A 14,910-nucleotide genomic window follows, 5' to 3' on the forward strand; every position below is an offset into this window, starting at 1 on the left:
TTTGCTTTTGTTTAGCAAATTGAAAAAAAAAACATCAATATCTCCTTATTTCATATTAATATTTGTACTTTGCTGTGGACAGTTTTTTGGAATTTAATGAAGCCAAATACCATTTAGACTCATTTGAGCAATACAAATAAACGGAAAAGGAAAAGAAAGAATTACAACAAGGAATTATTTAAATTCTTTATTTTCATCATAGATTCGTTTTGTTTTAGTTCTGCATCACATATCACAACAAAGTCCATCATCAACTTCATATGGCTCGCATTGTTCACATCGAGTCTGTCTCTGCGGATCCTGAATCCGGCAAACATTTGGTATATTACAACCAACATCTAGATACATACAAAAATGTAAGTACCATTTATATATCTGTATTGTTTAATTGAAAGCAATTGTTACATCTTTACTATTATTTTTTCTAAGAAACTAATACGTGTATGTAATGGCTTCAAAAATAATATAACGTTATTTTGCACTGCAGTTAAAAAACAACTAAAGGGACACACAAACTTAATACAAATAGTCCTACCTTTTGGTATATTTTATTGCCTTTTGACTTGATGAACTAGAGGCTCTAAAGAGCCTGTGTCGCTCACCTTGGTCTTGTGCATATTAAATAATGGACACGGATAAATTCATGACATAATTGTGTTTTGGTGATAGTGATGTGTTTGTAGATCTTACTTTACTGAACATTCTTGTTGCTACAATTATCTCTGTCTATCATGAACTTGGCCCAGTAATTACAGTGGAAAATATTTTCTACAATTTACAAAAATTTATGAAAAATGTTAAAAATTAACTATAAAGGGCAATAACTCCTTAAGGGGTCAATTGACTATTTTGGTCATGTTAACTTATTTGTAGATCTTATTTTGCTGAACGTTATTGCTGTATACAGTTTATCCCTATCTATAATAATATTCAAGATAATAACAAAAACGGCAAAATTTCCTTAAAATTACCAATTCAGGACAGTAACCTAACAACGGGTTGTCCGATCCATGTGAAAACATCAGGGCAGATAGATCTTGACCTGATAACCAATTAAACCCTGTCAGATTTTCTCTTAATGCTTCGGTTTTTGAGTTATAAGCTAAAAACTGCATTTTACCCCTATGTTCTATTATTAGCTGTGGCAGCCATTTTGGTTGATTGGCCAGGTCACGCCACACATTTTTTAAACAAATTACCCCAATGATGATTGTGGCAAAGTTTAGTTTACTTTGGCCCAGTAGTTTCAGAGAAGAAGATTTTTGTAAAAGATAACTAAGATTTACGAAAAAATGGTTAAAAATTGACTATAAAGGGCAATAACTCCTTCAGGGGTCAACTGACCATTTTGGTCATGCTGACTTATTTGTAAATCTTTCTTTGCTGAACATTATTGCTGTTTACAGTTTATCTCTATCTATAATAATATTCAAGATAATAACCAAAAACAGCAAAATTTCCTTAAAATTACCAATTCAGGGGCAGCAACCCAACAACAGGTTGTCCGATTCATCTGAAAATTTCAGGACAGATAGATCTTGACCTGATAAACACTTTTACTACATGTCAGATTTGCTCTAAATGCTTTGATTTTTGACTTATAAGCCAAAAACTGCATTTTACTCCTATGTTCTATTTTTAGCCATGGCGGCCATCTTGGTTGGTTGGCCGGGTCACGCCACACATTTTTTAAACTAAATATCCCAAAGATGATTGTGGCCAAGTTTGGATTAATTTGGCCCAGTAGTTTCAGAGGAGAAGATTTTTGTAAAAGATTACTAAGATTTACGAAAAAAGGTTAAAAATTGACTATAAAGGTCAATAACTTCTAAAGGGGTCAACTGACCATTTTGGTCATGTTGACTTATTTGTAAATTTTACTTTGCTGAACATTATTGCTGTTTACTGTTTATCTCTATCTATAATAATATTCAAGATAATAACCAAAAACAGCAAAATGTCCTTAAAATTACCAATTCAGGGGCAGCAACCCAACAACAGGTTGTCCGATTCATCTGAAAATTTCAGGACAGATAGATCTTGACCTGATAAACAATTTTACCCCGTCAGATTTGCTCTAAATGCTTTGGTTTTTGAGTTATAAGCCAAAAACTGCATTTTACCCCTATGTTATATTTTAAGCCATGGCGGCCATCTTGGTTAGTTGGCCGGGTCACGCCACACATTTTTTAAACTAGATACCCCAATAATGATTGTGGCCAAGTTTGGTTTAATTTGGTCCAGTAGTTTCAGAGGAGAAGATTTTTGTAAAAGTTAACGACGACGGACGACGACGGACGACGACGACGCCGGACGACGGACGCCAAGTGATGGGAAAAGCTCACTTGGCCCTTCGGGCCAGGTGAGCTAATAATTTATCAGACTTTGATTACAAATATGAGAAAAACGAATTTAACCTGATTACCTTTTTTAAATTTTATCAAAATACAGGTAATTCGTGTTCTCACTAATAACTACATGGTTCAGCAATAATTGTATTTGGAAAGAATTTGTGTTGCTTATATATGTGTAGCTTTTTAATTATCCATCTGACTAATCATGGCAAAGTTTTTCATACAAAAAAAACACCACCATCTTCACGCCAACGTGCCAATAAAGTTCCATTACGTTTTATATGTTGTAAATTCAAGTATTTTTGCGAAGAATGTTATTTTGATTTTAGTAGCATTACTCGCATATTTATATCGAAGATCTCAATTATTATTCTCGTGTGTTATTAATGCTCAACACTTATATAATAAATCACTAGTTTCTGAATTAACAGAAATAAAAGAATTAATCGTTAACACAACATGAATAGTTATCAAAGGTACCATGATTATAAGTTAATACGCCAGATGCGCGTTTCGTCTATATCAGACTCATCAGTGACGCTCAGATCAAAACAGTTAAAAAGCCCAACAAATACAAAGTTGTAGAGCATTGATGACCCAAAATTCCAAAAAGTTGTGCCAAATACGGCTAAGGTAATCTCCTTGGGTAAGAAAATCATTAGTTTTTCAAAAACTTCAAAGTTTTGTAAACAGGAAATTTATAAAACTGACCATATAATTGATATTCATGTCAACACCAAAGTGCTGACCACTAGACTGGTGATGCCATCGGGGACGAAACGTCCAACAGCAGTGGCATCGACCCAGTGGTTTAAATAGTTATCAAAGGTACCAGGATTATAATTTAATACGCCAGACGCGCGTTTCGTCTATATAAGACTCATCAGTGACGCTCAGATCAAAACCGTTAAAAAGCCAAAAAAAAATGCATGACTAGTTTTAATAAGGTACTGATTTAAAATTGATGTTAAGTTTATAAAATTGATTAATTGATAAATTATCTAAAAGTAATTTGTTTTGTATGATATTAACCATAAATTTGTGCTTTACTATATAACAAACAAGAATGTGTCCTCAGTACACGAATGCCCCACTCGCACTATCATTTTCCATGTTCAGTGGACCGTGAAATTGGGGTAAAAACTCTAATTTGGCATTAAAATTAGAAAGATCATATCATAGGGAACATGTGTACTAAGTTTGAAGTCGATTGGACTTCAACTTCATCAAAAACTACCTTGACCAAAAACTTTAACCTGGAGCGGGACAGACGGACGGACGGACGAACGGACGGACGAACGGACGCACAGACCAGAAAACATAATGCCCCTCTACTATAGTAGGTGGGGCATAAAAATTTATAAGTTTGAATAACTTACCTGGCAACTTAACTGTAAGATATAAAAAAAAATATAAATCTGAATGTTTTTTGTAATAGGTGATGCTTATTTTGTCGAGAAATTTGTTGTCCATCGGTTTAGAATGACAATGGCTATTGAAACTGCCATTTTTGTCTGTGTTGAATTATACAGCCAATATAATTAATATATGATCATATATATACACAATTTCTTTTTACGTTTTTTTCAAAATTTAATTCTACTTCATTTCTGCTAACCAACATGCAAACTCATATAAATTTAAAATGAAAGTAAACCTTGAAAAACGTCTAGTCTACTAGATTTAGGTTTTTTTCTAAACGGAAATATTCTTTATATGAGACAATATCTGAAAAAGTCTAATTTTTGGCAATAAGAAAAAGAAAAAAAAATCTTTAGACCCGGTATTTTAATAGCACAAATCGAAGAACACACATTGGGGATCTAGGAACTGTTTTCTGTAATTCAAACAATTGTTTAATAAGGAAACAATGGCAATTTTAAAAATGGTACAAAAAAACACTCCAGTTCTTTCCTGTTACCAAAGTGAATCAATTTTAAAAAGTTTCTAATGGGAATAAGGAATAAGTTTAAGACACTATTTGTGGTTTACTAGTATATCCTGCAATAGTTTATCAAATGCCAATGATTGATTTTAGCATTTGCAATACAAAAGGTTTAGAAATATACTTAAATATAGTCAGATATGTCGGTAACATGAAAGAATCTTGAGTAACAGGACAACGGTAACAGGACAGAGTTGGTAACAGAAAGGATTTTTCTGCTTTATTTTAAAGTTTAAGAAAAATACATCATTTTAGATTGGTCACAATTGGAAGATAACAGCAAACAATGTCATTTATCCTTTGAAACTGTATTTGCAAGATGAAAAATCTGCCTAGGTAATGAAAAATTCTAAAATAAATTCCTTTCTGTTACTATTTACTATACTAGAATTGCACAATGTTCTCTGCTGTTATAAAAAGCAAAAAACCTATTTTTTTTATTCAATATACTGTATATTATTTTGAAATTTATTTGATATGGTGGTGATAACTTATATTAAATGAAATGGTTGGCATATAGTAGATTAACTTTTCGATTCTTCAGTGAAATTGTCTTGAACATCCTTCCTGTTACTGATGATGGTTATGCTGTTACTTTTTATCAGGTAACATGACAGAACGTAACAGAAAGGAATAACGCGATAGTTTTTGTCCTTTTTATCACATTAAATGTAAGTGTATTTCCTGTGACATATAACTTTTAAAAAGCTGATATAAAAACACACTTAATGTTGTGGTGCACACTTAAAAATATTCTCAGAAAGTGTAAGAAAAGGCTGTAACAGGATTGAACACCAATAAGTATTTTTCTATAAATTCATACCTTGGATGGGCTGGAATTTTCAAACCTGGCCGCCTTTCCAACTATTTCTTTGTACTAATACATTCAGGGAATGATGCTCTTCACAATACATAATGGGAAAATAACTTTTGGTCTTGTAAACGTTTCCATAGGTAAAAAAAACCCAGTGGTAACAGGAGGGAAATCACCCCTAGGGACAATTTTTTTTTCTCTTAAAATTTGAAAAATTTTATTATATGCTATAGTTATAATATAAAAAGACAAATTAGGGGGCAAGTTTATGAAATAATATATCATATATGTGAGAATCGGACGTCTGTTTAATTAATTTGGATATTATTTGAATGATTTAGTTTTCAAAAAAACACAGGGGACAACATGATTTTATAGGGGGGATGAACATTTAAATTACAATATTTTATTGGAAGAAATATAAGAATGAGTGTTTAATTGACAGGAGTTGGTGCATTATATAATTTAATTTATACTGAAACTTAAAATTTTTAAAAAAGATGGTTGAATAAAAAAATAATTGCTGGTGAAGTGCGGGACATGGAAATTAGACTTTTTCAGATATTGTCTCATATGCAGTTTGTAATAAGGTACGTAGTACTATCATAAGAATATAATTAGGAATCAAGTTTAATGGAATCTTCTTGAGAACATTCTGTATAACAAATTACAAATGATATGCCGCGCATATATATATTGATTGGTTGAATATTGGTTAATATAGATCGGAGTCGAACTCAGTTTGCCACGAACTCACAACCTCAGTGTTGACAGGCTAAGTATCACTGTAGATAAACCACTTTGAACACTCGGCCTCCTAGGCCCTTCCCATGAATACAAAACCATTATATCATAAAGATATTAAAAATTTACTTACCCTCTCCACAACCTAGAAAATAAAATAATTGTAATGTATATATCAATGTCACTGGTATTTTCATTAATAAGTTTTTTGCACTTTTTTACACGATTCTTCAAAACGTAATTATTAAATATTATTACACATTCACTGTGAAAAATAACCGTTTCAGATTCGATTGTAGAAACAATATTTGTGATAGCATTGTACAACAGATAATTAGTGTAAAAGTATTGTAAGGATTACTCACTTGTAGACACCTCTAAAAATAAATACAATAATCAACATTTAATACAAGGTAGTAATTCTTTGATTAAATAATTTTCTGGTTTTTTTCCTCTATATTTCCATTTAGTATCTCATAACATTTATCTATATAACAATATGACCTCCTTTTTAAGCATTTTATTTATAAAATTATATGCTCCTATTCGCCAATTGAACTGTTGCCTTGAATATTAAAATTTGATATTACTGTTATTGAAAAAATACAAAATTGCGCAAAAACAACAGCATTGGTAAACATAGTCAACAACTCAACCTACAGTCATTTAATTTTGTGGTTTTGATAACCTTTATCAGCTAGTATCTACATTCTTGTGAAAAGTTTGTAATATTTAAAGACTGACGTATTGATTGTTTTTCTTACAAAAATTGGAAAATTGTATTATCAAACCAAGTTCACTATTGTCATCGCCCCACATATTAGAAGGCCACTTACAATTTTTTTTACTGAATATTCAAAATGAAAATGTTTCTGAGCAAACCATACAAATGTTGTAAAAGAGAGACCAAAGATACCAAAGGAATATTCAAACTTTAAAATTAAAAAAGAACCCGTCACTTCCATAGCAAAAAACAAACTACAAACAAAAACAAACAACAATACACAGCACTCAACATCGACAACTAAGGGTTGAGCTACATGAACCCCTCTAAAAACTGGTAGTCCATCAGCTAGTTTTCAAAAGCGCTCTAGTTAAGGAGTTTGTGTTACACCCAAGGGTACCGCGATTTTTTTTTTGATAGAATTCAACTTCATTATCTTATTGATAAAATACAAGGTGTTAGACTAAAAACAAAGTGTCCAAAAGAGGTTTAAAAACGTCCCTTTCAATGGTCCCCTCATTTAGCTATCACGACTATGTAATTTTTAATTAAAATTTTCAATATAAAGTGATTAAAAAAAAATACGTTATAGGTTTAAACAACTAAAACAGATATAAAACTATCATATTAAATGTAACTCTGAAGATTTTTTGTTTTAAAAAAAATGTTTATTTACATTACAAACAATCCGATTTTTTGGGTTAAAATTAAGGCATATTTTCTCATTTCATAAAGAAATTCGTAATGGAATTATCCGTTTTTGTGAATTAAAATTTAAAATTGACCGGTATGGAATGTTTAAACTATTTGCAGTAGTGTTTTAATAGTGTTTTCCCCATTTTCTTTCCTTCCTGCTTGGATATATTGCTTTACTGTTCAATGAATTTAGTCTTGCTTTTTAAATTTTGTACATATTGTCAAATGATTTTGTTACTTTGTTTGCATTCAGTTTTTTGCATATGACCGTCAAAACTATTCCCGATACATGTCAGTCTATTTGCTTCATATGCAAAATATCCATCCTGATGCGCATGACTATCTTTCAGCTGGTTGTTTTTGTGTTTAGAGAAGCTCTCATGGATTTTCTAGATCTCCAGTTGACCAAACAATAGAGCAAACATTGAACAGAGATACAAAAACAAGAGGTGGCATTGTTGGTTTCAGTTAAAATCAAAGTTTTACTAAATGTTGGTTGTTAAATGCACATGAAAGAGCTTCAATATCATTAAAATGTTGAGATTTGGCAGGAATTGTTAACCCTGAAACATCTGCACAAAAAAAAACTCAAATGACGCGAGAAGAAACTGACTATTAAAATTTGTTCAGACACTGCAAAGGTGGACAAATCCATTTGAAACATCTAAGCAGTTATCTGGCTTTTCCTCGGGTACTGTTGCTTCTTCGGAATTAAGGTGCGACCTTCCAAACGCGTATGAAAAGGAAAAGTCGGCATCAGAAAATGTCATTATTGAACGGCTTATTCAAAAGTCAACGAATATCTTCAAACTAATCAAAAGACAATCATTGCTTACATTTTCAACAAAGGAAATAAAAGGTTAACAGTTAATGGGTGACAAGAACAGCATCATATTGAAAGCAGATAAAATCTTTTTGGTAGCCTGCATGTCATAGCCCAGACTAGACAGTTGGATATACGAGAGGTACTCCAGTTTGAATTATGTCCTCTTCCATGGTCTCTTGCAAACGTTGATGATACACCTATAAAGACAAATAAATCTGTCCGAGGTGGTCTTTAAGAAAAGGACGTTGAACAATGCAAGCCATTCCTGAGGAAAGCATGTGGATATTTGATGGAACGGCAATTATTCAATCCTTTACTAGGATACCAAGTACTTTTTCTGATTTGACAATTGTTGTTTAATAAAACACCCATTTAGTTTCAGAAAGTGCTCCCCGCATTGATTTTGTCACTGATCAGTATCCCACAATATCTATAAAAAACTTATAACTGGATCGCAGGTCCTTGGGAGGTCAAATCATTACAACAATTTCTAGATCAAAACAATCTTGTCCTCGGCAATTGAAGATTTTTTTGTCAGTTGGTAGACTAAGACTATACTATTAGTATAATAGTCCCAGTTTATTTGTATCATATGGAAGTATTAGTACTGCAACCAGAGTTCATTTTTTTAAACTTTAATGGTCCGGAAGAACACACACCTAAATTATATGTCGATGGAAAGAGGAAAACGTGTACAATAAGAAAAGTTGGGTCGTAAAAATCCAGAGTGGTCACAATTTTGTGAAATTGAGGTCAAAGGTCAGACCTAAAAATATCAATATTTCAACCACAAGAACAAAAAGGAGAACTATTCTGATATTTATTCAATAGAATGCTACAAAAAACAATTCAATCATAAGCATATGCTATAAACGATGTTAAAACGACAAATTTGACTACTTATATGAAGAGCTGCCATTACAAAATGGCGTTGATTTGGAACCTTCTGATTTTTTTCCATTTAAGACATAGCAAAAGAAGAAGTGGCCTTGACCTTTTCACATCCATAAACTTTCATATTGTGTATAGTATTTCACTATAGTATATTACAGAATTATTTTCTAAAGTATAAAACACCAGTTTATCAAATTATTTCAATATTTTTTCTATCTTTGAAAAAAAACAAAATTCAAGCGCTGAAATTAGTTATCAAAAGTACCAGGATTATAATTTTATACGCCAGACGCGCGTTTCGTCTACATAAGACTCATCAGTGACGCTCAGATCAAAATAGTTAAAAAGCCAAATAAATACAAAGTTGAAGAGCATTAAGTATTCAAAATTCCAAAAAGTTGTGCCAAATACGGCTAAGGTAATCTACTCCTGGGGTAAGAAAATCCTTAGTTTTTCGAAAAATTCAGTTTTGTAAACAGAAAATTTATAAAAATGACCATATAATTGATATTCATGTCAACACCGAAGTGCTGACTACTGGGCTGGTGATACCCTCGGGGACGAAACGTCCACCAGCAGTGGCATCGAAACAGTGTTTTTAATTTTGCATCTTAAAGGTTGTGTATCTTGAGAAAATTAGTATCTAGTTATAGATAAATACATATTGTGTGTTTGACAAGTCTGGACAGAGCAGTTATAACACAAAATATACCATAATCACCCGAGGCGAACGCGAGGTTTAAAAAAAAATTGAGTGTAAAACAAAGTCAGTTTGGTGCATGAACATTTTTTAGTGGGATAATCCTGGTAAAAAAGTTAACTCATTATTTTTTTAAGGGAAGGATGAAAAATTATACAATGCAATGCCAATTTTCTAATATTGTAATTCAAAATCAGTCATGATCCTTATATAACTTTTAAAAGCGACACACAATAGCTCAAGTATTCATAAAATAGGGACATAAATCAATCTCTTAGTCATCATATGCGGCTTCAGTACGCGTATTAGCATTACAAGACACTTCCCTTTTTTATAAGAACAAGTTCGTCGCAGAACAGAGCTTGTTCAAAGCAAACACAGTTTTTTAGTACCAATGCTATCTGGAGCGTAAATACCGTCATGATTTGGTTAAACTCGTCAGATATAGTCTTACCTTTGCATAGGAAACACAAAAGAAATGTGAGTTTCGATCAATGTTCGTGACCCATATTCCCAAATGCATATGCATGGTGTATCTGCACTGCCAATCCCAAATGTAATGGGGCGAATGTTGCTACAGAAACGATTGATTTTGTAATAGCCATACATTTACGAATTTTTGTTATCTTTAGGGACAATATACGGTTCAGAAGCGCCTTTGTGTTATTTTTCATCTATTAACTATCAAATGAACTTTTGAGCCTAGGCTCCGTGTTGAAGACCGGACCGTGACCTATAATGGTTTACTTTTATAAATTGTGACTTGGATGGTGTGTTGTATCATTGGCACTCATACCACATCTTCCTATATCTATTAACAAGCTATGCGGGCGTCATTTCCATAGAAATACCAAAACGAGGACATAGCTCATAAGAGCACTGGTGGCAGAATGAAGTAATTGTTTTTCTTTTAATGTATCCTTGGTGTAATTCTGAAAATCTTAATATAGACTTCAATTTTCCTGCAGCAGATATGGCATCCTTTAAATTGAGTTCGGAGCTAAACTCTATAAGTCACATCCCTTGGCCCCACTGTGTCTGAATTGTAATGTGTCACAATATCTAGTTAGTTCTGGAGTTTGGCAGTTTGGTAAGCATCAGAGACAGTCTTGGGTAAAATTGATCGGTATATATAGAGGATGTGCTACATGAGAAAGGCTTTTTCTTATGGAAGAACAAATCACATCACTAACAATCGTTATTAATGAACTGACAGCAAGTTCAAATTCTAATTTTTCAGTGACTGTTTTACTTAATTGCACAGGTGTTGACTTCAATAAGTACTTGGTTATGCATGGATAAATGATTACTCACATTAATAAGCACAACTTAAAAGACTGTCAACACGTTTAGAGGACTCAGTTTTGCGTAGTTTTCTGTTTTTTTTAAAGGTTTTTCTTTTATACAAAAACCCTGTTTTCATATCCAAACTACAAGGAAGAAACTGAGCGCGAGATCGTATAAAAGTGTCAGGTTGTGAAGATACATGTCGATCAGTTTGATCACATATATGGATTTCTGTTGTTTCTAATTTAAAGTTCCCAAAGGGTGACTGGGGAAACGAAATATGGTCACTTGGTCTTCCCCTGACCGGCAGTAAAACGAAGTTGGGCGTCCGTTTGGCTGTGCGGGATGTATCAAGTTCGCAGTCACGTCCGATCAGAATGGGGACGTTAAATCCGATGCCTCGTGTAAAGGGAGTGTCACGTTCTTTGCAAGTTAAAAACCTTTGCATCAACTCTTTGAGGGGTCCGTAGGTGGCATGTTGCAATGGAAAATGTCTGTCCCAATCCAATATCCCATCATTTTCCAGTTGCAGTCTAAATTTTCCCGATCATCATCCCGAATGGCCTCTATTATGACAAAACCTGCCTATTGTTTTTATTGTTAGCTTGTTCTCGTCCTGAACATGCATGAAATATTTGCCACTGGACTTTAAGCAACCAACAATCAATCAATCCATCTAATTTAAAGACGCACCAATTTTGCCTTTTGGTGCAAGTCTCATAACAATTTTGCCTTCTGGTGCAAGTCTCATAACATCACTGATGATTCGCCCACGGAAAGCAGAATATGAAGAGAAGTTGGTTTTAGCATCACCTTGTCACACACCAAATCTCTGCGAAACTTCAATAGTACTTTTCCCCCGACCACTTGCATGCATATTAATTGCTCTGAGGTTAAACATTGACATACAATGTATTTTCACACAATATCAACTATAGTCATTATCCGGAAAAACCTCTTATTCGAAGGATTTGGTTAACTTTTATATAAAGTCAAAATTTTATTAACAAAAATATAACTTATTTACAGAAAATACACGAAAGAACTACTATATGTATTCAAATCACTCAAAAATAAATTAACTTCTCCTACAAAATCTACATAATCACATCGAAACTATCAAATTGATTGTGAATGAAAAAATAAATGGTGGAGCTGATTGACGGATAGGAAATTTCCGTAATTAAAAAAGTTACAAATGATGTTTTTATTTTTGAGTTTTTGACAAAATTGTTTGAAATTTGCCCAACAAAATTTGCATGCAGTATCGCAATAATATGTTTTGTCCTCTCAAATGTCAAATACTGTTTTTGAATCATATGTTTTCTCGTTTTCAAAGAAAAACGCGTTAAATTTCTATCTAAAAAAAACAGCCAACTTTAAGTTTGAAAGTTTTACTTGGAGATGCTATTATATTTATGTCTTTATCATTCCGATGATCCTTGATGATATGTGCATAGAAAATATTTACGAAAATAGCGGGAAATTTAACCAAAAAATATATTTTCGGATTTTAAGGTAACTACCCAAAACCGTAAATTAAGGGGTACCCCCATTAAAAGGATAAAATACAAAAATGTGACCATAGAAACTTTTTACGACCCGGCGGAAATTAAAATACAGATATTATTCTATCATTTAAAACAATTTGCAGCATCGTGTTATTCCGGACCATTAAACTCGTTAACTAAGCGTCTTTTTCGATGTCAGTTGCAGTACTATATGTGCCACAAAATATATGTTGAAAATGAAATAGTGACAAGTATAGAATGCATTGAGCTTCTAAGCATACAGAAAGAAGCCGACACAAAGATGTTTCTTCATGCAAAACACGTAGCTGACAAAGGTTACGATTCCGTTGATATAAAATTGTTTGACACGGATGTGGAAGTATTGGCCTGCTATTTTCAGAATTATATCAGTTCTAATATTATTATTCCAAATGCAGATTAATAAATGTGCAATTATCATCTACTGCCCTCAACAAAAGATGCAATGTTAAAGCACATCAAAAGATGCAATGTTAAAGCACATCAAACGAGCCAACTTTCAGGCAAAGATTTGGAATTCTGCTCTTCAACACAACACTGTTCCATCGCCAAAAAAACATGGTTAGATTGTTAAGGACGATTTGATCAGCATCAATTGGCCAACCGCCAGTGTTAGATGCTTTATTGATACTGATAAGCTGTTCATGTAAAGCTGGTTGTGCCACCAAAAGATGTTCATGTGTTCGACAAGGTTTATCCTGTACAGATGGCTGCAAATGTACGAATGCTTGTAGCAACAAGAATAATCAAATCGTTGATATGGCTGACGAAGACGACGAAGATAATGAAGATGATGGTGATGATAATTCGGTAGATGGAGTTGACGAAAATAAAGATGATTCTATGGATTGACCTTCTTCATGACCTTAAAATGTGGGGATTCTGTTGTTAAACGAACTTTAATATAGATCTTGAAACCCTGACAGTTCTTTTAGTGCTATGTGTGATTTTTAATGACTGTGATGTACATTGCTTATGTTTGTGTTTGTCATTGATTCCATGTTTTTTCCTTTTCTTACCTTTGAATTTTGTTCAACTGCCTTTAGTTACTTGATGCTCTATGTTTCAATGTAAAAAATATACCTTTTTTTTATCAAGAAAACTAGTATGTATGCTTTGTTTCATTCAAAATCATGAATTTTGGATATTACCCTCCCCCTTTTTTTCTTGGTCCTATACGATTGAAAATTAAATAAAAAATAGCCTCCGTATAAATGAGATATGATTAGTTCAATTTGATAAGAGAAATAGTACCGAATACTTGGTTACCTTTTCTTTTTTCTGTATATATGGGCTAAACAAAGATTTTGATAAACTCTTAAATAAGACCCCTTTTAACCCCTTTTGGACACTTTTTCAAAAGTCTAACACCTCTTAAAATATTCTTCAGACATTACTCTTTAAATTTATACAAAAAAATTGCGGCACCCTGGGGTGTAACACAGAACTGAAATTTTACCTTACCAGCTGATGGACTATGGAGTTATTTCATGTGCTCCAGTAGGGTTATATGAACCTGAATGACATGCACAATTTACATACCTTTTATCACTGGACTAACTGTTAATTTTCCGTTGCAAATGTCGCATAAAGTTGGCGGTTCAGCAAAATGCACTAAACAATGAAATTAAGATTGTGTCAAAGTTTTGTATGTGCCAATTCTTGTTTCAGTAATTAGCATCATTAACCTTTTTGGTTTTAATTTTATAATCAATAACCCTTAAACTACTGTTTTCAATTACTTTGTTATCTAATAGTTTTCCTCTGTTTTAGTTTGTAACCAGGATTTGTTTTCTCTTAATCGATTTATGACTTTTGAACACCGGTATACTACTGTTGCCTTTATTTGCTAGACATCTTTATATATCAAGGCATTCGTTAATAGTGATAAAATCTGTATTGCAAATAAGACAAGTAAGATGTAGAATACAAGTCATATATAACCAATGGTTTACACTAAAAAATACCTGACTCTAAGTTTTTCTGAAACAAATATGGCATAGATAAGAACAAAAAGGGTTTGTTTCCATTGAAAATTAGTAATAAAAAATATGTCCCATAAAAGACATGCCCAAACCTAATTGGAATCATGAGTTGATTAGAGCTTGTACTGGAAGGAGGAATTACGGCGATTGGCATCGTTGTATCAAGTATTACGATGGGGAAAGCAGCTGAAGTCGGGTTTATTGAAGACCCATTGGTGGCCTTCGGCTGTTGTCTACTCTTTTGTCGGGCTGTTGTCTCTTTGACACATTCCCCTTTTCTCTTCAATATCATTATCATAAATCAGTTGACTGAATTTTACATTATAAAACATTGAGTCAAAAGATCTTATTTATATAGTCCTGGCCCCCATCTCTTCAATTACAAAATACT

General features: G+C 32.9%; 1 protein-coding gene across 1 annotated transcript in view; it reads right to left on the minus strand.

Moving 5' to 3' along the window:
* Positions 1 to 225: 225 nt before the first annotated feature.
* LOC139525204 (uncharacterized) overlaps positions 226 to 14,910 on the minus strand; it is a 48,613-nt gene continuing 33,928 nt past the window's right edge. The window contains exons 4-8 of the mRNA XM_071320395.1: positions 14,077 to 14,148; positions 6,223 to 6,234; positions 5,991 to 6,002; positions 3,734 to 3,745; positions 226 to 338 (exon numbers count right to left, since the gene is read on the minus strand). Coding sequence (XP_071176496.1) covers positions 226 to 338; positions 3,734 to 3,745; positions 5,991 to 6,002; positions 6,223 to 6,234; positions 14,077 to 14,148 — 221 coding nt within the window. The remainder of the gene's footprint in view (positions 339 to 3,733; positions 3,746 to 5,990; positions 6,003 to 6,222; positions 6,235 to 14,076; positions 14,149 to 14,910) is intronic.

Source organism: Mytilus edulis, chromosome 5 (assembly GCF_963676685.1).
Source record: "Mytilus edulis chromosome 5, xbMytEdul2.2, whole genome shotgun sequence".
Taxonomy (NCBI): domain Eukaryota; kingdom Metazoa; phylum Mollusca; class Bivalvia; order Mytilida; family Mytilidae; genus Mytilus; species Mytilus edulis.